Source organism: Schistocerca nitens, chromosome 3, assembly GCF_023898315.1.
Source record: "Schistocerca nitens isolate TAMUIC-IGC-003100 chromosome 3, iqSchNite1.1, whole genome shotgun sequence".
Taxonomy (NCBI): domain Eukaryota; kingdom Metazoa; phylum Arthropoda; class Insecta; order Orthoptera; family Acrididae; genus Schistocerca; species Schistocerca nitens.
The window spans coordinates 127329547-127357159 of NC_064616.1; the positions used below are offsets into that span (position 1 = coordinate 127329547).

Consider the following 27613-nt stretch of genomic DNA (forward strand, 5'->3'; position numbering starts at 1 on the left):
CTACCTGTGGAACACCAGTGCCCATGGATTCAAGTTTGACATTGGATAAAGGTCCACAGGATGTGGATCTGTATCGCTGAGTGCACTGTAAAGACATAAAAGTTGCTGATACTAATTTGAGACAGTTTGTCATCAGAAAATTCTATTCGGCAGTTGACACACAATTACATTTGAAGACTAACACAGCATCCAGTATGAGTACTATGTGGACAAGAAGAGATTTAATTATATCAAACATGAGCATGCCTTGCTATACCATACCATACCATACCTCACGAAAATTGGCGCCTCTGGATTCAGGACATGTTTTTTTGTCTTTCTTACACTGAAATGGAAATATTTGTGCTACATTAGAAAGTGAAATGAACATATTTTAACATACAATCAACTACTTACATCTGTAATAGGGAAACAAAAATAGCAAAGTCAACGTAAATATAATAGCAATTCACACCATTGTCCCACATGCCATAGGATTTAATTAGTTGGACAGATACAGGTAGTTATAAAAATATACATGGTTGATGAATGGATACAGACAAATACTTCAGATTGTATGCAGACATTTCCTGCACCATTCGTTATGCTGATAAGATAGCTGTAATCACTTGTGAGCATGCAACTGTGTCATTAGTTCTTGGACTTAAGTAAGCAATACTTGAACAGAGAAGCATAAATTCAATTATTACCTGTGGTATGGTACCTTGAGGAACAGCTGTAATGAAATGCTTTTTTGCCATACCCAGCATCTAACAATTCCTTTTATCCAAAATCAGCTGATAATTTGTCTACACAAGCAATTCCAGGATTTGGAAAAATATCTACGCTTAGGGCCACACAAAAATGGACACAAACAAACCATTACATACATGGGATCACTCCTTGTTAACACCCTCAATTGTGCAGACCACAAAGTTAGATGTTGGATTATGCTGAAGCATATGCCATTAATGTATGCCTTTGTGTGGATGGAGTCCTACACCAACAGAAACAATCATCATATTATCAAATGTCACAATAGGAATGAAACTAAATTAAGAGTGGGCAGACAGCATCACTCTAGGCTCAGTACGTGGCACACTGACTAATATGAAATTACACATATCCACTGTGTCCATTCTTTCAGACATGTTCAAGAGAACACACACACACACACACACACACACACACACACACACACACACACACACACACACACACACCACACACTGAAAACTGCTTCGCCTCAATGGGCAATAGATCCACCACATTCATTGGAAAGTAGTGAGCATGGAGGAAATGAACAGGGACTGTAGGCAGGTGGCATAAGGTAGAAAGAGACGCGCCAAGATAGCTGTGATAAACATTGTCTGGGTGGCGCTGGGGTTCCCAACTTCGAATCCCAGGCCAGCACTCACATTCACTCATCGCCATTGATGCCGCGCAGAGTCCTGATGCAGCATGTGTCAATATTCCTTTCCCTCCCTTTCTCCCCTCCTCCCATTTACATAATAAACGTAAGACATGAATGACTCCGTAAAATGGAGTTCGGGATCTTAATCCTCGTGCTTATATTGGCAAACAGCCACAAAACTAGCTATTTGTTCAGGGAAAACAGTTTACCTTAATACTGCAATCCAAAACAAATTGAGACCAGTCGAGGGCTGTTTTGTACTCAGAAAAACCACTATTGTACTATTTTGGTCCCATTTTATCCAAAAGCAGCTTATGCATACGACATTGGAAAGTCTACCGGTAAGTAGGTTGCACAAGTGAAATCAGTTTGTGTGTGCATTAATGTTGCAAATAATACTTAACTCATAAAGTGTGCACATTGTACATTTCATAAAATTAGATATTTTTCAATGGTGTGAAAGCAGAGATGCTGCAAATCTGATGTGAGTGATGTATAATTTTCTTCTTTGCCTGGTAAAGTGGTGGTGATTTTTGAATATACTGTGCTTCCCTTCTACTTTTATTTTCCATAATGTAGGTACGTGGTAAATGAGGAATACCAGAAATCTTTTTCATAGTTTCACACAAGCGTAGGTTTTCATCCAAACATGATTCTAACAGCCTTTGTTTTGCAGTTTGAATGTGCTCATAGCTGCTTTCAAGTTTCACAAAAGTGACCCCAGATTAAAGGTGAGAATGAAAGAAGGAATTCTATGCATTCTTCACCGTTTTCTTACTACACCAGGATTTTAGTAAGCTGGCCTGGCAACAGCAATGTTTGTTTACATTGCATACATTTTCTCCACACTGTACTATGGCAATCTTCTGAGACGGTGCACCAAAGGTTGAAGAAAAAAAAAAATTTGGAAGTACGCAGTGAAATAGTGTGGAAAAAATCTGTTAAATTATAAAGTAAATCAGCTTTAATACTGATGTGAGAATCTAAAGAATGGTAAACATTCACATAATCAACCTCGGTACAAAACCAGGGGCTTCAACAAACATGACAGCAACACAGACTGTGTATGTACAATGGTCCGTCTGCCAGATATTTACGTCTTTTTTGGGAAGAGAGGAATGGAAAGACAACAGGAAAGGCTTTCAGGAGAGGAATGAACAATGTTTAACCCTTCTGTGGCCATTGCCCTCAATTACAGTGTACGCTGCTTCCAACAAAGAGTGCCGTCACGGTGGTAAGGTGAAGTTTCCTTTGACAAAGAGTGCTTATGTTATATCTCTTTCAGTTATTCAGTTGAAGACTGTTAAAAAGAGTGGAATTTCAGAACCTGCTGCTTATTTCTATTTTTATTAGTGTGGCAGCATCTATGATAGGATCACTCTTTCTGGTTGCCTGATGAGCAATAATGTAGTGGTGTGTGTAGGCCAAAATACATTATTGTATTTTGTGTTCCAGTGCATCAAAGCCTGCTGTCATCTGCCAGCACTTCCTTGGTAAATGTTCTGTATTTTGTTCTTCCCAGACTTCTTTCACATGGCTCACCATATTTTGGGAATGGTCGAAGAGGCAGCATAATCTGATTTTATGAAGAAATAGAAGCAGATCTGGATGTAAATTAGCAGTACCATACAGCTGTTGGAACAACAGTAAGCATCACTGGAGAGGAAACTCAAGATCTGATGGGAAATGTAAAAATAAAATACATTCTTCAGTTGTACGTAATGAAATTAGTGCATTTGTTGTATTTCCTATCTTTACTCGCTATCACATAATGCAGTGAAAGAAATGATTGGTCTGAGGATGACCTTGTTGTTCAAACAGTGAAAGATTCTCTGAGTCGTCATAGGTATCTTGAACTGAAACCTGATCTACATTTCAATATGGGAAACATCTTTTAAAGCAGTTTATCAGACTATGTTGTCCATTGTCACTAAGCCAAACGGTTATGAAGTACTTTTTGACAATTACTTAGTCATGACGTTATCCAACAGTAGGGACTAGGCTTCTGTGCATGTGCAGCCATAAGAGAAAGCAGAACAATGTCACCCTTATCACCAGATAAGGTAACGAAAAAGAAAGGTGGGGTGGGGTGGAGAGGGGAGGGGAGGTGAGGTTTTGAGTTCGAATTTGATAGAGAAGGAAATCTTTGTCATAAAATGGAATGGTAAGAAGTATCTTGTACTAGCAACTGATTCTGACACTGTACCGCCCACGGTCAAAGTCTAAAATAGAAATTCATCCCAGAAACAAAAGCTCAGTATTCCAAAACATGCACTGAACACACAAGAATACCATGGATGTCTAAAAGAGAAATATACAATTGCAGTACATGGTTAATAGTGATACTGGTTTCTTTTTGTTTTTACAACAGTTGTAGATATGATGGTTACAAATACACAACCGGCTTCTAAGAGGTGCAATGCAGGAACTTCTCCCAGTGTAAGGGTTCAGAAAACAAATTGCCAGAACATATCAAATGTCAGCAAATGGAACACCAATGAATCCTGTGTCATGTCCCAGCACGATCCAACCAGAAGCTGTGTGTCTGAGAAATGAGAAAAGAGAAGATTCAGTCTGAGGATTGTAAAGGAAAGCCTAGAACATATTGTGGTGAGTGGAATGTTACACTCCCTATCAAATGCTTTCCAAACATAGTATTTGGCCTTAATTAAATTTTCGTTTTGGAAAGATGATAGGTTAAATCTTTTATAAACATGAGTTATTGTAAAATAAACAATAGTGAAATGTTATCGGTTTATTATCCGTTTCCTTATACTACCCATTTTCCTACGAAGCAGTGAAAGGTGAAAACTGCCGAGTGCTCAGCATTCTCAAATGAGAATGGCCCCAAATTTTTTTCTTTTGTGTCCTAAGTAAATTAAATATCCTCACATTTCCATAAATTGGCTCACCACGATACTGTTTTCCAGAAATGAAGAATACATGTCAATTAATATTAGATTAAATGCTAATGGGTTAATACAATTTATTGTTGTTTAATTGTCCTTCAGGAAGTTTCTATTTTTGTGGATGATAACTGGTGTTATCCATAGTAACAACTCTCTTATGAACCACATAAATTTCGAAACCCATGTACCTATACTTCACTATTCCCTCCATCATAACTGGATTTCCAGGATGCAGGTATTAGCCTAAAGTGATACTCACATTATCCCACTGAAGTTTCCTTTGCCAGACAGTGCTGTCATCCTGCCATTGCCTTCTGAATCCTGTCAAATGAGTTTTCTGGCATCATCTTCCTGATTGAGCCAAAGTTAAGATCTTCCTTCACATTTTGTCTTTCCTGAAAACCAGCCCTAGCTACAACATCAGAATCTCTCCATCAAAACCAGCCTTTCTAGCCTTGCACTTTCTGTACCAGTGTTACTGTACTGAAACATGTGCCACCTTTTGCCTCAGAAAACATGTATGGAAGTGAAACATGGCCGATAAATAGTTTCGACAAGAAGAGAATAGAAGCTTTCGAAATGTGGTGCTACAGAAGAATGCTGAAGATTAGATGTGTAGATCACATAACTAATGAGGAGGTACTGAATAGAATTGGGGAGAAAGAGTTTGTGGCACAACTTGACTAGGAGGGGTGGGTTGGTAGGACATGTTCTGAGGCATCAAGGATCACCAATTTAGTACTAGAGGGCAGTGTGGAGAGTAAACATCATAGACGGAGACAGAGATGATTACACTCAGCAGATTCAGAAGGATGTGGGCTGCAGTAGGTACTGGGAGATGAAGAGGCTTGCGCAGGATAGAGTAGCATGGAGAGCTGCATCAAACCAGTCTCAGGACTGAAGACAAGAAGTGACAGTTCTTCATTAGTATCTTTCTGAAGACAGAAACAACTTACTGACCACAGCATTCCATTGCCTGTACTTCTGCAAAGCTTCTCAGTACAATTTTTAGTGAAACACCACATGCTTTGGGTGACTCAGTCTGTTGTTCCAATACTATTTCACCACTTCTGTCATTACCTTTAAGCCTGTAAAAAATTTCATATCCCTATATATGACTCTCTCTCAAATGAAATAGCAATACTAACCAACACAAATGAGTGCTCTCTTTGCAGACATTTCCACACAATGACACAAGCAAATGCTGGTTACTGTGTAGCACTAAAATTGCAAAACCATGTCAGAAACAGCACAAATTGAGCACGGTGTTGCCACATGAATACTCAGGTGTAAGTTAGACTGTTACTACATCATCCAGTCATTCAATGTTATGTGAACAGCACTTGTAGCAGAAAGAACACTGTGCCAACGGTGTGAGCTTAGAATCACAGACCATGTCAGACTACCCCAATAGCTTCACTCTGCTTTTTAGAACCTAAGGGATGATGTGGGGGTGAGAGAACTGACCTACACCACACCACCCAGGTGTCACCCTAGCTGATACCTAGTACATCAACAAATGCAAACAAAAAGTAAATAAAGACCATTTTAAATTCATTTAAACATGGACGTACCATACATCATAAATATCAAGTCATCTGGGCGCCCAACTGTGTGTTCATTTTTGAAAACTAACAAATTGAGAAATATTAGAAAGGATAATTACACCTAAACAACAAATGTATACACACATTAACTGAGCATGTAAAAGAAAAGTAGCTTAGTACAGCCAACTTCAATAGCTTTCAGTGGCCTTCACACATGCAAATGCACCAATTACAAATCGTCTTTTGAAAGACAGTCCTATCTACTGGATTATCAAACATCAAACCTACCACAAGATTATAAAAATGTAAACCCTTATGCACATGTCACTGGCACTACACAAAGCTACAATTTTCTCAATATACCCCAAGAAACTAATCACAAAGATAATTCTGTTACATTCATTGTACCAATCTTAATTTACTTTCATCAGTGGTATACAAAAATCATCAGGACCTAGAGCTAAATTCTGTGTCTTTGACGAGAGAAGCTAGTGTTGAATGTTTCCTGCCTTTTTATCAAAACACCCTAACCAGCATTTGATAAGTTCTCTTAATGTAATACTGTTGTTACATAGAAAAAGTAGACCACTAAGAGATGCCAACTTCTCAGAATCCAGTGCAAGTAGAATACAGTGATCAATGCCTTCCTCACAGTACAGCACTTTTGGGAAGTACCTGAATACCTGGAGGTCATAACTGGTAAATTAACACTGGGACAATGACGCCCTTGTTTTGGAACTGAAGAGTTCTGACAGTATACTCCGCAGCTAAGAGCTCAGTTTCCCAAGTGACTCCACCCCACACACACACACACACACACACACACACACACACACACACACACACACACACACACACACACACACACACACACACACACACACACACACACAAACCTCCATTAGTAGAAACAGGTTTTTTTTTATCTAAGTATACATAGCACTCACTGTAGCCATAGCAATAAACTTACCCATAATAACTAAGCTTTTTTACTTCTCAATTTCAGTGTTTCATTAATAGTTATCTCGTAATGAAAATTACTTGATATTGCCACATAATATAATTAGATCTGCCAATCAGGCAAACATGAAACAAAGCATCAGAAATACGTTTAATAAACCAGTCTATTACATAAACCATATCTGAGCTCCACCAAGCCCTCAGCAGTGCATTCTGGACGTATGGCTTCCAGCCTGCTCTGCAGAATAGGTCTTGTCTGCACACTGAAAAAAAATGTTATCAAAGCAGGTTTTTTCAGTGCAGCAACGCAAAGAGAAATTTTGTAGTAAAACCAGACAACTCAGTTTTAGGATACCCCAGTTTAAGAAGTGGTACAATGCGGCTGCAGTTCTTAAGATTAAGTGAGCAATTTAAAAACATACATGAATTAAACTGAAGTGTCACGAATATACATGAAAGTTCTGCTAGGAAGTCAGAAATATCTCATTAGATAGTAAATATATTATTACATATAAAATCTTTATTCAATTTTCTACAGCACTACATTAGCTATGGGAAGGTAGCTCTTGTGAAGTGAAATGTAAAAATACAAGGAAAATTTTCTGAAGGTTGGGTAGACCCTACAGATTTGAGGCATGGCACTGCAGGCGTAAGCACTGCTAGTAAAGCTCTTGAGAGAAAACGCCTCAAGTTCGTGCTGCTGCCCATCTCAAGTTCGTGCTGCTGCCCATCTCAAGTTCGTGCTGCTGCCCATCTCAAGTTCGTGCTGCTGCCCATCTCAAGTTCGTGCTGCTGCCCATCTCAAGTTCGTGCTGCTGCCCATCTCAAGTTCGTGCTGCTGCCCATCTCAAGTTCGTGCTGCTGCCCATCTCAAGTTCGTGCTGCTGCCCATCTCAAGTTCGTGCTGCTGCCCATCTCAAGTTCGTGCTGCTGCCCATCTCAAGTTCGTGCTGCTGCCCATCTCAAGTTCGTGCTTAAAATAAGCATTTCCAAACATGTTACGTAAACAATCCGGGCACTCAGTATCTCGTTCAGCCTGAAATATGCATTCATGACCATCGAATCCTTATCTAAAAATACTTAATTTAGGAGCCTATAATTAAGTAAACAATTTCAAATTCCTTGTCCATAGCATTCAACACTTCATATGAGTAAAAAGCTGTTTCTCGTCGAGTAAATGGTTGTATGTGATTCTGTACCAATTACTCTCCTCTGAGACTGATGCAATACCTCCGTCCTTAATAGTCTTCCAGTCCAGGTTGTTAAGTGACATTTTTTCTTCACTAAGCTCAGGATATCTACTTCTAAGATACTCATGGTGGCAGCTGTTCTTGACTCCAGTTCTGCAATATTTACTTTGTCGTCTTTGGTTTAGAAATAGCGGAAGGCTGTTTCTAGCAGATCTGCTTTAGCAGCACTGTCATACATAGCGTTTCAATTGTTACTGTGCAGAGAAGGCCTCGATTGTCTCTCATGCTAACATAATGTACATATGACCAGAATATTTGTCTCGAAACGTGCCAGAAAATAGTTTCCTCAATGAAACTATTGTAATTCTCTCGGACTGAAGTCAATACTATATTTCGAGCTTCTACAGAAGATTGCAAATTTGAAAGAACGCTAAATCCCAAGGATTGGCATTCTTTTTCGTTGTTACTGCAACAGTGTTTTCACCTATTTTGTGTACCATTGAGAATCGGCTTTGTTAATTTGAATTCGAGCCACATCTGGTCTGCACTTACTCTCCAGTCGTTTCAAATTAGTATCGACAGAGATATAGGGTCTTTCTTTAATTTATTTGCTGTAAATCAGTTGCTAAGGAAGACCAGAAGTGAATTCTTACCAGATTTTTTAGCACATACATTTTTCATTTATTTTTTGTGGATTTGACAGTTACGGTATTCACTCAAGATACAATAACCCTGTACTCACTAATACCTGTATAAGTTTTGATGCTCGTTATTAGCTTAGGATTAGTTGTTGCAAAGAGGTCAAGCAGATTTCACAAACTTTACTAATGGCTCCAAACGATTTTCAGAGAATGCGTTTAGCACAATTCCAGATGTTTAAATCTGGAGGTACGCATGAAACATGGAGTCACCACCAACTATGTGTCGCCGTAAATTCAATTACAATCACGTACCCGGCACATACAATTATAAGGTCTAACGTAAACTCAACTGTGCTTCGAACCTTGCAGCATTTGCATGCTTTTGCCGACGTCCCAACCCAGATCAGAATATTTTATTCCGATGGCCAAGAATGACCGCTACCCATGCCAATTCACAGAAACAATGTACTTCACTTATGGAACAAGGTAGAAGTACTTCTAAAAGCAACAAACGCCACCGCCATCTGTATTTAGCATATCATTTCTGAACAGTTAGGTGCTCCAGAAGAATTCCGGCTGAACTTACCCCCTGCTTTAGCCAGCTTTCTGTGCCCATAACTATTTCAGCGTTGGTGTTTTCTATTAGTCTTTGGAGCTCTGGTACTTCGCCACCACACCTACAATTTACAACTGTTACACCGATGGTACGTGTGTCTATGTTCTTCTTTCGTTCGGCCTGCACCCTTTGTGCCTAAAGCCCTTTCTGCGTTTTCAGAGATCCTGTAACCTAAAAAAACGCCCAGTCAACGCCACACAGACCATGCTACCGTGTAGTCGCCACTGGCATATAGTGGACTCCCGGCTTATTCAATGGAACCCGAAACCATACCACCGTACTGTGCAAGTCGAGGAATATGCAACCTACAATGTTGCAGAACCGACTGAGCTTCTGATTCCTACCCTCCATTCGGCACTGCAGCGTAGTCGACAGGACCGACTGGTGATGTCTGGTACAATGGTGAGCTCTGTTTCCGCCTCACAAGCAAGGCTAGTAGTCGTTACCATTTCTGATAGCTGCTCGAAACCAGAGAGAACCTCTTCCAATCCAGTGACCCACATCATTGGTACTGACTTGAGCCACCACTTGCAGCTGGCTGCACCCTGTGCTCTTCATGGCCCTAGGAAGGCCTGTTCCACATCTGGAATGACTCAAACCGGTATGCACAACAGTGCAAATTGGATTTCTTCCCATCCTGGGCAGCCATGTCCGTTGGGAGCTCCAATGTCAGGCGCGTTATAGGGGCCCCTAACTATCAATTATTCCACCTGGTGTGTCTGCGTAGATCTTGGGGGCTGAAGGGTTTCCTCTGAAACAAGACAAGCAATTGCATCTGTCTGAGGACACTGACACGCATGTTCCAGGTGCCGTCTGTGGCTCACAGACGAACCAGCGAGGTCTAGGGTGCGGCCCCCTAGGAGTCTCCCGCTGCCTGCCAAGACCTGATGTGACCAACCACTTGACCACGTTTGAGGAGTCAATTTTAGTGCGAGTCGTATGTCTGGAGCTGAGGGCGAAGTGTCAACTCAGCTCGCATCTGCACTCAGGAATCAGTCCCTGTCCATACTGAAGATCGTGGAAAACTACACTATACAGGCAAAGGACTATCAACACGCACTGTGGAACCCCAAAAACGGATGAAAACGCAAGGAATAATTTGTTCCTGATTGGAAACTTGTAATACGTCACAAAATCGGTTACATCCCTTTTGCATTTTAGGTAAACGTGCCACTTACTGCTGATGAGATCTCCCACCTTGAAAATAAAATGTATTGTCTTTCTTACACCAACTTGTAAAGAAGAGCTTCGCTTGGTTCGGTTGTTTCATTAGTTTCCAGAGAAGAGAGTACTCCGAAAATTAGCGAAACAGAATTCGTAGGAACGTAATTTTTACGAAGATACTGTCGAATGTTCACTTACGTGGTGTGAAAAATGAAAATACTAAAGTGCTCCTTATTTCACACTGAGTACTGCCAGGCACTTCATCATAAATTCAGAGAACACCAAGGACAATCCACCACGCTCGAATATATTCCAGTTCGTTACAGAAACGTCTGGACATTCCTACGATGATCACGAATACCTGAAGATTTTGAAACAGTATTGTGGAGTACAGTAACGTATTCGAATGTTTAAATAATGCTACCTGATATTCTAGGACACTAATTTATAGAGTATATTAGAACGTTCGGAATCATTTGTTAATATTCTAAATAAACCTAGAACGCTCTTGACTTTTACAAATTATTTCAGGAGGAAAAAAAAATTTGAATATATGTACTGCCACAGAAGAGATGCAAGATGCCACAGTAATCACCACATGATAACCACAACTCCAAATATTACTACTCCTTCAGGCACTACGGCTACCACAGTAAAACTATTTAGTATACAACAGGGGATCCTAGGGTAGCGCCAGACACACAAACAGCAGCTACTACCACACAACCCCCCCCCGCCCCCCCCCCCCCCCCCCACACACACACACACACACACACACACACACACACACACACACAGAGAGAGGTTCGTGCTTAGCTACCACGCGGCCCCAGCCTTTGTAGCATTTTTTCCATACCGTGCTGCATATCAATCCTTGATATTCTTTTTCCCCTCCCTTGGGGAACATGTCTAGGGTGTTACTGGGAATGTTCTGCATTCTGTCGCTGACGTAAGACCAGTCTCGTCTTTAAGAAAGGAAAATGAAGCAAAAAACAGTTTCCCTTCTCTCGTTCCTCCACTTCAACGTTTGAGATTCCTCTTTTTCTTCTTCTTCTTCCTCGCTGCGCGCTACTGAAGGCCGGCCCTTGCGTCTCGTGCGTAATAGGTAACTGGGTAACGCGTAATTCCCAGCCCTAGGTAGATAGGTAGAGTTCTCACGTACCCCCTGGGACAGGCCAAGCCCACGGATGGGTGATGGGGAAGGCTGCAGCTCAGGCAAACTCCAGATTGTCAGATGTTCAGGAGGTGTAACCTGAGGTGTAACCTGAGGTGTAACCTGAGGTGTGAACAGAGGGAACAATCACCTAAGGCGGGTGCGCCCCCTTTTGAAGGTCCTACAGTTTGAAGTAGTGCGCCATTGGAGACGCTGGCAACCATGGCGGATTTTCTCACAATGGGTCAATCATCTTCCTAATCAACGTCTATGGAATGTAAAGGTAATGAGGGTAATGACTCCCAGATCATTCCCGCTGCACCACGGTTCCTAGTGGTTTCACTTACTGAAGACCATCAGTCCTTCCCCACGGTAAACACCTTTATTATTCAGAAAGGTGTAATTGCTGAACCTGTCAAATCCAGCTCTCGTTTATGGAATGGCACTTTGCTTTTGGAGACCACATCTGATTCTTAAGCACAACTACTGCTTGCTGCCTCGCTTCTCCACAGTTACCCTGTTTGTGTCTACACCCATAGAACTTCGAATTTTCCCCATGGTGTAATTTACACCAGGCTGCTCGACGGTCCAACCGAGGCCGAAATACAATCTTACCTCTATGATCAGGGTGTCACTGCCGCTCATCATCTAACGACCACCCGCACTTATTTTCTTCACCTTCGATGGAGTGGTGCTTCCATCAAAGATCAAAGCAGGCTATGAAATTATCACAATCGGGCCATACATTCCGAACCCGATGCGATGCTACCAGTGCCATCGTTCCAACCACACTAGAACGTCTTGACACGTGGCTAAATGTGTGATCTGTGGTAGGGATGTGCATGAGTGCGATAGTCCACCTCCTTCTCCCTGCTGTAACAACTGGAATGGCGGCCATGCCGCCTCCTCTCGGGATCGTCCCATGTATCTTGATTAGAGGGCTGCCAAACACATCCAGGAAAGGAAAAATTGCCTTACCCAGTTGCTCGCAAGTTACTGGAAAGTCGCAAAGCCTGCGTTCTCCTGTCTGGTACTTGTAGTTCTGTTCTTGTTACCCCTCGATCCATGAAGGACATGGCCACGCAGGCATGTGACTTCCAATTCAACTCTGCTTGTTGCACAGCTGGAGGGGAGGATGCCGATTCTACCATGACAATGGGCTATTTCACAACCTCAGTCACTCTCGCCTCAAGGGGCGAAGCCACCAGCTACACAACCTGTACGCCAGAAAGGAGAGGAATAGTACGTGCTCCGTCCCTCCAGCCAAACACCACCAGAGTTTTCCTCTGACTTTGGTGGACTACTTCGAGCCTTTCCAGTTAGTTGCCCTTATCCTTCACCAACTTGACGATGATCTTCGATGGTGTCACCATGTAATACCTTAGCCCGGCTGGCCTCCGTGTCGCCAGTGTGCACCAACAACTGTTTCTCAGCGTTGAACTCTACAACCGACTGTACAAGCAAGATGATGATTCTGTGGACCCTGTGCAGCAGGATCCTTCTGCTTCTGAGCCCTATAGTAGCGACTCTTCCGCAGCTGTCACTCAGCAGTCGCTGAGGTGACACCCCTGCATCTCTTGATCATGACTCCTCTCCAATGGAATGTACGCGGCCTCTGGTCCCATGACGATTTACAGCTGCTTGATCGCAGAGTCCCCTTGCCTCTGCCCTCAGGAAACGAAATTGCGCTGTCACGACCGCTTCAAGATTTCACATTTCTTACAGATTCGTTTTGACCTTCCCCTGATGTCTGAATTCCATCTCATGGGTCCGTCATGCTGGTCATACAGGATGACCTTCAGTCAACCTATCTCCCTAACTATGTATCTTCAAGCTGTTGCAAATCGCCTTTTATTTCCCCACCTAACTTTCTTCTTGTACCTCTTTTTGGTGCTCTGTCATTCGCTGTCACCAGGGCATTGAGTGTATTGGGTAGCTACCTCCTCCTTTTCTTCTACTCTGTGACTTTGATGCCCATGATCCTCTTTGGGCTTCTGCCAGAATCTGAGCGGCTGACCTTCCTAACCAACTTAACCTCTTCTGCCTTAACATTGGAGCACCCACTATCCTTTCCGGCTCCTTGCACACCTATTCCCATTAGGAACTATCCTTCTGCACTGCCCAGCTTGCCCCTCATCTTGAGCGGTCCGTCTTTTTTGACGCCTACTCGAGACACTATTTCCCGTGTGCTATCCGTTTTCTGATTCCTACCCCACCCTTGTACCGCACAAATGTCAGCTTACTAAGGCTGACTGGCAGCTTCACTCCTCCCTGACGACCTTCGAAGAGCATGATTTCCCCACTTTGATGCGCGATTCCACATCGTCATCACGTTACCCTTACTGCTGCAGAACGTTCCATTCCTCGCACTTCCTCTTTACGACATCGTGTCAGTCCCTTAGTGGACTGAGGCATGCCGCGACGCAATTCACGCACGGAGACGTGCTTTCCGCGTTTTTAACCGCCATTCTACGATCGCAAACTATATTCATTATAAACATATGCGTGAAATGTGTCGTCGCCTTCTTCGGAATAGCAAGAGCTAGTTGTATTTCATACACTAGTACTTTCAACAGTTCCACTCCTTTCTCCGTCGTGTGGACCAACCACCGACGGCTCTCGGGGAACCAAGATCCATTCCCCAATTTGTGGACTGACAGTAGCGGATGATGTCCACGTGGAACCTATTGCAAACTCAAAGACGTTGGGTCGCTATTTTTTTTCGGAAGTTTCGAGCTCTTCCCACAATCACCTGCCTTCCTCCATGGGAACGAGCAGAGGCGGCTCGGGCGATGCGCTTCTCTTCCAAAATCGTGAGTGCTACAATCCTGCCTTCGCTATGAGGACACTGGATGGCGTCTGGCCCTGCGGCAGAGGATCGGGATGAACTGAAAGCATGATCCACATTCAGATATTTCAGCACCTTTCTCTTGGGGGGCAAGCACTTTCTGCTTTACACATACTACTGCATCTGGGATGAACGCACATTTCCCGGACGCTGTCGTGAAGCCGCCGCCCTACCTGTACCTAAGCCTGGTAAGGACAAAAACCATCCCTCTAGCTACCGCCCCATTCTCTTACCAGCTGCATTTGTAAGATGATGGAACGTATGATTCATGCCTAGCTGGTATGGTAGCAGAGTCTCACCGTTTACTAATAAATAGCGCGGATTTAGAGAGCGGCATTCTGTAGTTGACCATTTCGTTACTTTGCCCCCCCCACGCCATGAATGGTTCCCCCCCCCCCCCCCCCTGCGGGTCCGGGGGTTAGAATAGGCCCGAGGTATTCCTGCCTGTCGTAAGAGGCGACTAAAAGGAGTCCATCCCCCTCAAGGGGGTAGTTAACTCCTGCGTGCGCAGACGGACGGTTCCACGACGTATATTTGCGGTCATTTTGGTTTTTCACTTCTTCTGGATTCTTCCTTTCCTTCCCTTGCCTCCTCCTTGCCTCCTCCACCTCCTCCTTGCCTCCTCCACCTCCTCCTTGCCTCCTCCACCTCCTCCTTGCCTCCTCCACCTCCTCCTTGCCTCCTCCACCTCCTCCTTGCCTCCTCCACCTCCTCCACCCCCTTCTCCACCTCCTCCACCCCCTTCTCCACTTCCTCCACCCCCTTCTCCACTTCCTCCACCCCCTTCTCCACTTCCTCCACCCCCTTCTCCACCCCCTTCTCCACTTCCTCCACCCCCTTCTCCACTTCCTCCACCCCCTTCTCCACTTCCTCCACCCCCTTCTCCACTTCCTCCACCCCCTTCTCCACTTCCTCCACCCCCTTCTCCACTTCCTCCACCCCCTTCTCCACTTCCTCCACCCCCTTCTCCACTTCCTCCACCCCCTTCTCCACTTCCTCCACCCCCTTCTCCACTTCCTCCACCCCCTTCTCCACTTCCTCCACCCCCTTCTCCACTTCCTCCACCCCCTTCTCCACTTCCTCCACCCCCTTCTCCACTTCCTCCACCCCCTTCTCCACTTCCTCCACCCCCTTCTCCACTTCCTCCTTCTTGGCGTTTGAGACAGTCTGTTCTTTCTCTCCCTTTTTTCTATTTTTCTTCCCTCCCTGTGCGTGCCTGAAGGCCGACCCACGCGTTCGCACGCGTAGCCGGTGACGGGGTAACACGTAATTCCCCGCCCTGGGTAGACAAGTAAGGCACGCACATACCCCCTGGTAAAGGCCAGGCCCAGGGAGGAGTGATTGCCTGAGCTGACACCTTCCAACCATGCCGATTGGTCCCTCCGTCCATTTCTCGGGAGGTGTGACCTGAGGTGTAAACATTCACCTAAGGCGGGAGTGCCCTCTGAGAGGGTCCCCACAAGGAAGAAGCGCGCCATCGGAGACGCTGCCTATCATGGGGGATTCCTCCGCAATGGATTTCTCTTCTTCTTTCTCTTCTTCTTTCTCTTCTTCTTTCTCTTCTTCTTTCTATTCTTCTTTCTCTTCTTCTTTCTCGACTTCTGCCCAAAAATGGAAACTTGACCAGCCACCACTGACAAAAGTACTACCGCCTGCCCCACAGTTCCTCGATCTGAGGACGGAAAGGATTTTTCCTCTGTCAACCCTTTCGTTATCAAGAAGGGCGTAGATTCCATAGCCGGATCTGTCAAGTCTTGTACCAGGTTGCGTAACGGTGCCTTGTTACTAGAAACTGAATGCTTTTCAGGCACAAAAACTGCTTCGGGCCACACTCCTGACGACATTCCCTGCCCGGGTGGAGGCTCACCGCACTTTGATCTAGTATATACACCACACCACGAGACGAATTCACTCGACGGGTTGACTGACGAGGAGATTGTCTTTCCACGCTGAGTAGGGCGTGACGGCTCTCCATAGGGTCATGAAAAAGGTCAACAATGAACTTCTACCGACCCGGACACTTCTTGACCTTTCAACCGCGACGGCAGCTGAACACCATCAAAGTGGGCTACGAGGTTATTTCTGTTCGCCCCTATGTCCCGACACCTAGGCGCTGCTACCAGTGTCAGCGTTTTGATCACACTCGCCAGTCTTGTTCCAATGTGGCTAAATGTGTCACTTGCGGCAGGGATGCCTATGACGGTGACTGTCCACCTCCGTCTCCCCCTTGTGTAAACTGTCAGGGTGACCATGCAGCGTCCTCCTGCTATTGTCCCATCTACAAGGAAGAACGCTGTATACAGGAAATTCGGGTCAAAGTGAAAGTGTCCACCTCGGCTGCTCGCAAGCTATTTGCTAGTAGGAAGCCCACGCTGCTCCCAGCGGGGAAATACAGTACTGTCCTCGCATTTCCTCAGACTACCAGGGAGGTGGCGACGCAGACATACGATCTGATCTTCAGCACTACGGTCGTCCGTTCGGCCAGTGCTGAGATCGCCCGGTCGATGTCTCCCCTTCCTCCCATCACCCCACAGACACAAGAACCTTCATCAGCTTGTGCCAAGACGAAGACCCAGAAGTCAGATGCACGGGCCACGTACCTCGAACTCCCAGCCATCGACCAGTACTTCCACTGAACGACCTTCCAAGAAGGCTCATAGAAATCACAGTTCTCCTTTTCCGCCACGGTGCATTTCTTCTCCTGCGCCACCCAGCGGTTGCCGCCCCAGGCCGTCATCCGTTTCGCCTGGCCGCACGGCTGGTAGCCGAACATCTGGCCGTTCACCGGCGGAGGAAGCTCCCCCTCCCGGCCATCTTAACAATGTGGCCAATGAACCTATAGAACCAATGGACGATGACTCTCCGCCTACTAATAGCGGCGGCAGTGCTCGCTCGAAGCCAGGCCCTCAGCGGCCTTCGAGGTGACCCCTTCTTGCATCTTCTTTTTCTTCTCACGATGGCAGTTATTCACTGGAATATACGCAGCATTCGCTCCAACCGAGAGGACTTGAAGTTGCTGCTCCGCTTGCACCGTCCGCTCGTCGTAGCCCTCCAGGAAACGAAGCTACGCCCATGCGATCAAATTGCCTTGGCACACTATATCTCTGTGCGTTTTGACCTACACCCTGTGGCAGGTATTCCGCCTCGTGGAGGGGTTATGTTGCTGGTCCGGGATGATATCTACTACGATCCCATCACATTGCACACCGATCTGCAGGCAGTTGCCATCCGAATTACTCTCCCCACTTTCACATTTTCCATTTACACCATTTACACTCAATCGCCGTCTGCCGTTACTAGGGCAGACATGATGCAACTTACTGCTCAGCTACCTGCACCATTTTTGTTGACTAGAGACTTCAATGCCCATCATCCCCTTTGGGGCTCTCCAGCATCCTGCCCGAGAGGCTCCCTGTTAGCAGACCTTTTCAACCACCTCAATCTTCTCTTTCTCAATACTGGCGCCCCTACTTTTCTTTCGGACACAACTCACACCTTATCCCATTTAGACCTATCTATATGTACTACCCAACTTGCACGTCGGTTTGTGTGGTACGCACTTTCTCTTACATTTAGAGTGACCACTTCCAGTGTGTTATCCATCTCCTGCATCATACCCCCTGTGCGTGCTCAACTAGTTGGAACATCTCCAAAGCAGACTGGGGGCTCTTCTCTTCCAGGGCGACCTTTCAGAATGGAACCTTCACAAGCTGCGATAGTCAGGTCGCACACCTCACGGAAGTCATTCTCACTGCTGCTGAATATTCCATCCCTCACACTACTTCTTCTCCACGTCACGTACCGGTCCCCTGGTGGACCGCAGCATGTAGAGACGCTATACGTGCTCGTCGACGTGCTTTACGCACCTTTAAACGCCACCTTACAATGGCGAATTGTATCAATTATAAACGATTACGTGCGCAGTGTCGTCGTATTATTAAAGAAAGCAAGAAAGCCAGCTGGGCTGCTTTCACAAGCACCTTCAACAGTTTTACTCCTTCTGTTGTCTGGGGTAGCCTGCGCCGGCTATCTGGCACTAAGGTCCACTCACCAGTTTCCGGCTCGACGGTCGCGAATGACGCCCTTGGGGCCCCTGAGGATGTCTCCAATGCCTTCGGCCGCTTTTTCGCAGAGGTTTAGAGCTCCGCTCATTACCACCCTGCTTTCCTCCCCCGAAAACAGGCAGAGGAGGCTAGGCCACCTAACTTCCACTCCTCGGCTCGTGAAAGTTATAATTCCCTATTCACCATGCGGGAACTCGAAAATGCACTTGCCCAGTCATGGTCCTGAGCTCTAGGGCCTGATTTTATTCACATTCAGGTGCTGAAGAAGCTTTCTCCTGCGTACTTATAATCGCATCTGGATTGAGGGACATGTTCCCGCATGCTGGCGTGAATCTATTGTCCCGATTCCTAAGCCGGGGAAGGACAAACACTTTCCTTCCAATTATCGACCCATCTCGCTGTGAATAGCTTCTTGCGGAAGTGCCAGATAGTGGCTGTGTTCTTAGATTCGGAGAAGGCTTACGACACCTGTTGAGGGCGGGCATTCTCCGCACCATGCATACATGGGGCCTTCGCGGTCGCCTCCCTCTTTTTATTCGTGCGTTTTTAATGGATCGAAAGTTCAAGGTACGTGTGGGTTCTGTCCTGTCACACCTTTCGCCAGGAGAATGGGGTGCCACAGGGCTCAGTTTTGAGCGTCGCTCTCTTCGCCATAGCGATCAATCTAATAATGGATTGCCTCCCAGCTGGTGTATCAGGCTCCCTTTCCGTGGACGATTTTACCATCTATTGCAGCGCGCAGCGTACATGTTTCCTGGAGCGCTGTCTTCAGCATTCTCTTGACCGTCTTTACTCCTGGAGTGTCGCCAATGGCTTCCGTTCTTCTGCCGAGAAGACGTTCTTTATTAACTTCTGGCGCTACGAAGAGTTTCTCCCACCGTCCTTACGACTCGGTCCCGTTGCTCTCCCATTCGTGGAGACAACAAAATTTTTAGGTCTTACATTTGACAGGAAACTTATGTGGAGACCAGCTGTCATATTTGGCTGCCCGTTGTACCAATTCCCTAAATGTCCTCCGTGTTCTCAGCAGTACTTCGTGGGGAGCGGATCGGACCGTCCTACTTCACCTATATCGGTCGGTCGTCCGCTCCAAGCTGGATTATGGGAGCTTCGTATACTCCGCTGCACGGCTGTCCATCTTACGCCGCCTCAACTCAATACAACATTGGGGTTTACGTCTTGCGATCGGAGCGTTTTATACTGGTCCCGTCGAGTCTTCATGCTGAGGCCGGTGAATTGCCACTCACCTACCGGCGCGATATACTGCTTTGTCGGTATGCCTGTCGGCTACTGTCAATGCCCGACCACCCGTCTTACCGTTCTTTTGTTGACGACCCTCTCGACCGTCAATACGGGTTGTATGTCTCTGCCCTGCTACCCCCTGGAGTTCGCTTTCGTCGCCTCGTTCAACATCTTGATTTTTCACTCCCTGCAACCTTTCGAGTGGGCGAGAGCCACACGCCACCTTGGCTCCAGGCTCAGGTTCGCGTCCACCTTGACCTCTGCTCGCTCCCGAAGGAGGTTACCCCCGGTTCAGTCTACCACTCCCGTTTTGTCGAACTTCGTTCGAAGTTCATTAATATGACCTTCATTTATACAGATGGCTCTAAGACCAATGCCGGGGTCGGGTGTTCTTTTATTGTCGGGGCACACAGTTTGATACCGGCTCCATGGCCATTGTTCGGTCTTCACAGCTGAGCTCTTTGCCATCTAACAGGCTGTTCTTTACATCTGCCGCCACCGACATTCTGCTTATGTCATCTGCTCAGATTCCCTGAGCGCCATCCAGAGCCTCAGTGATCCATATCCGGTTCACCCTTTCGTGCACCGGATCCAACGCTCTCTTCAGCAGCTGGTGGACGACGGTTCTCCGGTTAGCTTTATGTGGGTTCCTGGCCATGTCGGTATCCCTGGGAACGAAGCTGCAGATGCCGCGGACAAGGCTGCGGTCCTCCAGCCTCAGACAGCTTCTTCTTGTGTCCCTTCATCAGATTGTAGCAGGGTCATTTGTTGGCGCATTTTGTCGCTGTGGCATGCCGATTTGGCTGCACTTACGGACAAGAAGCTTCGGGCCTTGAAACCTCTTCCCGCAGCTTGGACGACGTCCTCACGCCCTTCTCGGCGGGAGGAGGTCGTTTTGGCCCGGTTACGAATTGGACACTGCCGGTTCAGCCATCGCCATCTGCTGACGGCTGCACTGGCGCTGGCGCCGTTCTGCCCACGTGGGCAATTGCTGACGGTCCGCCACATTTTAACGTCCTGTCCGGATTTTAACACACTGCGTCTTGATCTTGGCCTGCCATGTACTATAGATGCCATTTTAGCGGATGACCCACGAGCAGCTGCTCGCGTTCTTCGTTTTATCAACTTGACAAACCTGTCTAAGGACATTTGATTATGCTGTTTTTTAATCCTCTCCCTGTCTGTCTTTTATAGTATTGTCCCTTTTAGTTGCTGTTTTAACCTTGTGCCTCGCGGTGCATTCCTAACCTAGTCTGGGCGCTAATGACCATTGTAGTTGTGCGCCCTAAAACCACAAAAAATGGTTTTCTGCGGAACCAGATAGGTTTGGAGAAGACCCACGACAACTGCTGGAGACCTGGTATCCTCCATACTCTTTACACATGGGCTTCCTTGGCTACCTGCTCTGTTCCCTTCAGGAATTTCTAAAAGATCCAGTTTTCAAGGTGCATGTGGAAACCTTCATCCAGGAAAACAGCGCGCCTCAGGGTCCCGTCCTCAGTGTCGTCATTATGGCTATCGCTATTAACCCCATAATGGCCTGTCTCCAGATTGGCAAAATTGTCAACAAAAAGGGAGTCACATATGTCATCTATTGCAGTTATCCACGGACCTGACACACTGAGTGGCGTCTTCAGTGAAGTCTTGATCGTGTTTACTCCTGGAGCATCGAAAATGGCTTCCGCTTTTCCGCTTACAAAACTGCCTGTATGAATTCTTGGCGGCGCAAATGGTTTCTCCCACTATCTCTACATCTTCGGCATGTTGCCCTTCCTTTCGTTGAAACTACGAAATTCCTGGGGCATATGCTCGATAGGAGACTCCATTGGTCCTCGCATGTGTCTCACCTGTCAGCTCGCTGTACGCGGTTCCTCAGTGTCATACGTGTCCTCAATGATACTTCCTGCAGTGCTGACCGATCCACCCTCCTCCATTTGTACCGGTCCCTTGTCCATTCGAAACGGATTTCATTTATGCATCTTCACGTACATCCTTAGTACACCATCTCAACACTATCCGCCATGGTGGGATCTCTTTAGCCATGGGCGCCTTTGACACTAGTGTGGTTGAGAATTTGTATGATAAAGTTGCTGGACTACCATTGTCCTACAGCTGTGACTTTCTCAACAGGTACACATGCCATTTGTCTGCCATGTGTGGCCACAAATCCTATACCTCCTTTTTTGATGATCCCTTCGATCGCCAGTATGGGGCACGTCCCCCTTCTGTTACCTCCTGGATTCCACTTTCGACAATTGATATGGCGGCTTAAATTCATGAAGCCAAGGTGGTGAAGAGTTCACACCCACTGGGAAAGTTGCAGGTAGTGTGAAGCAGTCTGTGTTAACTTGGGTCTTCATTTGATTCCTAAGGACACTACTACAGCCGCAGTCCTTCACCTTCTGTTTCACGACCTAGCATGGAACTTCATTATAGTTTCTTTGTACACACTAATGGCTCTCGGACTGACAGTGGGGTCGGGGGTGCCTTCATTGGCACCCTTGTCTGTCGATATTCGCTTCCAGCACACTCCTCAGTATTTCCTGCTGAGCTCTTAGCCCGGTGCCCCCAGGGGCTCGGCATTCAGGTGCCGGGTATGGTCTTGGTGACCCCGGAGTTTCTGAGCTGGCGACTGGTAAGCGCCGCCAGTTCCCTGTCACCATAATCTCTGGGCATACTTCAGCGACCACTGTGCGGCGTGGCGGTGGAATGTTGTGTGTCTCGGGGAATGGGGATCTTAGGTTGACTGCCTGGATCACGAGGATGGAATAAACCTCTATAAGCACCCCTCAATCTCAAGGTGTGCTGCGCGCTGATGACATGCATGGCTGTTGAGGTGGAACAGTCGTTAGCGGGCAACCTCTGGGGAACCTGCCGCACCTCATTTGTATAAGGCTTACCTGTGCTCGTAGGGCTCTAAGTGGACTTGTAGTTCCCTAGCTGCTCGTGGGACCGAGATGGATCATTCGAAACCCTCTTTTCTTCGTCCCAGCGGAAAGGGTGGGCCGCTGGAAGGTTCTATCACCCAGTCTTTTAAGAGGGCTCGTGCAGTCAGTCCCACTGACTCTGATACTTCTTTGACAAGTCCAGTCTTAGGTAACAGAATGCATTCTGGTAATCAGAATGTGTTTCTCATTGTGAAACTGAAGGAGGGTAGTTTCGAGAAGGTTTTGCCCTTCTATATACAAAAGGGTTTGGAGGGAATCTGGCTCCTTAAAATCGGTGAAGCGCTTGCGTAATGGGACCTTGCTAGTGGAAACTTCCACTTCCCAGCAAGCAACTAACCTCCAATCTGCTAAATGCCTTGGAGAGTATGCCATAGACACTGCTGTAAATCAAGGTGCTGTGCAGTTCAAAGGTGTTGTGACATGCCGGGATCTAGTTGACATTCCCAACGAAGAACTGCAACGTGAGTGGGCTCCAGAAGGTATCGTTGATGTCCAACACATCATGAAGAGGGTTGATGGCAATCTTGTCAAATCCGACTCCCTTATTCTGACCTTCCGTAGCACGAAACTTCCTGAACATGTTAAAGCTGGCTTCCTACGCCTTGGTGTGAGGCCTTATTTCCCGACCCCAATGCGCTGTTTTAAATGTCAGCGTTTTGGGTGTACCACCTTACGATATAAAGGCGAAGCGACTTCGGGCAACTGTGGTAAGGCTGCTCATGAAAGAGTTGGTTGCTCGTCTCCAACCAAATGTATCAATTGCTCTGGAAACCACCATGTTTGCGTTCCTCTTAAAATATTCGGCAGTCCCTACTCCAAAGTCCAGGAAATAAAAACAACCAAGCGTATCCCCTACGGTGAGGCCAAAAAGATCTAAAAGTCGATGCAACCTCCCACATTTGCTACATCTTTTGCAGCCATGGTTCAGAAGCCTACTGCAAAAACCGATGCCTCAACACAGTGGTGGTGAGTGTTGGCACTAACACCTCCAACTGTCAGTGCACTTGCAATGCAGCCAGCGTTTCAGAGCCTGTAGCCCCTACTCGAACGGCAGACAAAGGTACAGTGACGAACTTGGGCCAGCCCCTGGCGCCTCCTACAGCTGAGGCTCTTCCGAAGCCCAGTATGGCCATTACCACTCCCCACGTCTGTTCCCCCAAACAGCAGAAAGCTCCTGTGCAGCAGCAACAGCGGGTCTAATCCCGTGGTAAACCGTTTAACCATGCAGATGTTTTACGTGAGGCTTCATCTGACTCTGCCCCACACATGCATCTTATTCCATCAACTCCGGGGAAATCATCTCGCCCCCACGGCTGCCCCTCCACCTGCTGCAGTCTCCCCACCCCATCAGAGAGACGGATGGAGGTGCTACCTCCATCCTTCACTGGAACTTGCAAGGGTTCAGGACGCATGTGGAGGAACTTCGTCTACTCTCTCATGGTAGACCACTGTGTCTGTCTCTCCAAGAGACTTACTTCCATCCATCATACTCCACTGAGTTACGAGGCAATACACTCCACAAAAAGGACGACCTGCATGGGAATAGAGTTAGAGGAGGCGTAGGTATTTTCGTCAGGACGGACTACCACTCCTCGCCTCTCTCGCTTACAACGAATTTACAGGCCGTCACTGTGTCGGTGCACGTGCGTCATCCATTGACTGTGTGATCGCTTTACTTGACCCCACATGATGCACTTGATGAAGTGGCCCTCACCGATCTCCTTACACAGCTCCCCCAACCCATTCATTTATGTGGTGATTTTAATGCCCACAATGTGCTTTGGGCCGGCCGAAGTGGCCGTGCGGTTAAAGGTGCTGCAGTCTGGAACCACAAGACCGCTACGGTCGCAGGTTCGAATCCTGCCTCGGGCATGGATGTTTGTGATGTCCTTAGGTTAGTTAGGTTTAACTAGTTCTAAGTTCTATTGTGCTTTGCGGCTCTGCAATTACCTGTCCCAGGGGTAGAGCAATTGAGAGGCTTCTCCTGTCATCCTGTGACTACTTGCTCAATGGAGGACAGAGCACTCATTTCTGCTCAGTGACTGGGTCGTTCTCTGCCATTGACCTCTCACTTTGCTCTACGGCTCTTGCTACCAGTGCTCACTGGGAAGTGGTTGCAGACTTGAACGGCAGTGATCACTTCTCAATCTGGATTCACCTGCCCGATGGCGTCGACCCTGAAAGCAGACCACCACGATGGGTGCTCAGTGGAGCCGACTCGACACTATATAGCCAGTTGGCCCAGTTCGAACACTTGGTAATATGATCCACCCACGCCTCAACATTCGCACAAACGGTCCACCACGCCGCTGCAGCATCCATTCCACAGTCCACAGGTCACTGGAAGAGGCCATCTGTCCCTTAGTGGATTGCCGAATGCCGCTCTGCAATCAGGACCAGGCGTGCAGCTCTGCATCGGTTCGTGTCGGCCGACTGCTGATAATCTTGCAGTTTTTCGGGTGGCGAGGGCAAGATGTCGCCGCATAATTCGCGAGAGCAAGAAGAGGTCGTGGCAAAAGTTCCTGAACACCATTAATCGTTCCACCAAAATTTCCATTGTGTGGGAGACCATCAGGAGAATTTGTCAGAAGAGGGAGGTGCCTCATGGCTGCTGTAATGAATGACTGCACTCTCCACACGGATCCGCGAGACATTGCCCAGACTATGGTTATTGCAGTAACTGTGGCAAAATACGCTGCCAGTCAGGATCCAGGTTTCCAGCGCCATAGAGCGGTTGCTGAGAGGTGTAGTCTGGACTTCCAGTCCACCTCTCATGAAGTTTACAATTGCCAATTATTACAGTATGTTACGGCACCTCACAAAGCGCAACAAAGAAATCCTCCTCGCACTTTTTAATGCCATTTGGGCGTCAGGAATGTGACCTGACTCGTGGCTTGAGGCAGTTTTAATTACTTTCTTTAAAACCTGGGAAAGACCGAACGAGCCCGAGTAGCTACCGCAGTGTTGCCCTCACTAGTTGCATGGGAAAGACCTTGGAGCGGATAGCTAACCGCCACCTTGTCTGGAAGTTTGAAAGCGACTAAGGAGTTGCCGGGATTCTGTGTGGGTTCGGGAGGTATCTTTCTACCTTCGATAACGTTGCCCTCCTGGAGGTGGCTATACAACAAGCTTTCCTACGCCCTCATCACCTTCTAGGTGTATTTTTCGACATCGAGAAGGCCTACGATACCACTTGGAGGCGTCTCATCCTGTAGCAGCTTCACGAATGGGGTTTCCGTGGTTGTCTCCCTCTTTCTATTCAGTCTTTCCTCTCACCACAATATTTTAGATACCGTATTGGTGACGTCTTGTCTCATCGCTTTGAGCAGGAGAACGGTGTCCCTCAGGGTAGCGTTTTAAGTGTGACTCTCCTTGCCATCGTTATTAACAGCATTACGTCCATAGTGAAAAGTCCTGTCCAGTGTTCCTTAATTTGTGGATGACTTCAGTGTTTCGCTCTTCTTCAAGCCTTGCAACGACAATGTGTCAGTTGAAAATTACTCTTAGACGTTTGGATGACTGGGCGCAGAAGAGTGGTTTTAAGTTTTCCACCGAGAAGTCAGTATGTGTTCTTTTCACCGTTCTCGTTAGATTTTAACCTTTCCCGAGTTGAGGATGAGGGACACTATTCTTACTTTTAAAGACACGGTGAGATTTCTGGGGCTCATTTTTCACTCTAAGCCTTAAGTGACAGTCGTTCGAGGTCGTTTGAGGTAACTACGTAAGCTTCAAGCATTTGAAAATGTCTTAGCCACAGTTACATGGGGAGCTGATCACAGAGAATCTGCGGAAAAATCAACTATCAACTAACAACTTAAGACTCGATGCCTGTTCTAACGAGAGATGACCCAAATCAAACTTAACCCCCTCAGCCAACAAAACCCTATGGCCGACAGATGCAGTAAGCTGTTTACATTCACAAAAGCCAAATTTCTGTTCAGGCTTCAATCCAAAAAAGGTCTGCCCAGAACAATGCAAAACCAAGCGAGTTTTACGTATAAAGTCACACTCAAGAATTAAATTACCCGGTAATCCTTTCACTGAGGCAAAACGTACAGGCCAAGAAACCTGACACACACACTCCCGCGAACCCATCCTTGCAGAGGTAACAACTGCCTGTTCGCCAAACGACATCCCTGAACAATGGATGGAATTGACCAGAACCGAGTAATATTAAATATAGATTGGTATTTCGAATTTGGACATCAGGAAAGGGAACTTCCCAAATCCAACATTTCACAAATGGGTAGCATGTTTGGTAGCGAAATTGTATGCAAATTGGTGTTTTTGTTTCATTACTTGGAAAGTTTTAATTTTGTTACTTAATGCGTTATGAAAGTCTGTTTTAAGTAAAATGGCTTGGCTGTTAACTGTAAAGTAATTCGTTTCAGAAAGGCATGTATGCCGGCTAGCTTTTTGGATCTGTTCCTAGTCAAGTAGTAAAGAACTGACTTTTAATGGTTGAAGTAATAAATAAGGAAATTGTCAATTGAAACTCAACAGTAACCAACCAATTTTTGCCCCGTTTCCCAACTGGGGGTTTTCCTTGATTAATTGTAACACCCATCTCTGCTTTGGTAGCAGAGCGTGGTTACAATCCATGGACCTCTGGGTTATGGGTCCAGCATGCTTTCACTTTTTTAAGGTGCATCTCATTATGTAACTAATGGTGTTTCCTTAATATCATATGTTAGCATTGTCTCAGCGTATCCACCAGCTCCTGCTTTCCGCCCCTGCAACCAGCAACTCGCGCAGCTCTTCCACTGCCCCCTCCTTGGTCACTTCTAACAACCTCCCCCCTCTTTCCTCTTCAGAGAGACTCTGCAGGCAAGAGATGGCCGCGTCGTCAGGTGGTGGAGGAGTGTGGCAGGAAGCCGCATCGGGGCTGAATTCAGGTGGTGTCTCCGCCAGCAGCCTGCTGACCTCTCTGATGGCCAT

The 27613-nt window shown here is 46.6% G+C and overlaps 1 protein-coding gene across 1 annotated transcript; it reads right to left on the reverse strand.

Moving 5' to 3' along the window:
* Positions 1–27613, reverse strand: LOC126249100 (uncharacterized). Its single transcript, XM_049950751.1, has 3 exons — positions 27416–27613; positions 15101–15552; positions 1–85 (listed from the first exon to the last, which is right to left on the reverse strand). The coding sequence occupies exons 1-3, from the start codon at positions 27611–27613 to the stop codon at positions 1–3; spliced, it is 735 nt and encodes a 244-aa protein (XP_049806708.1).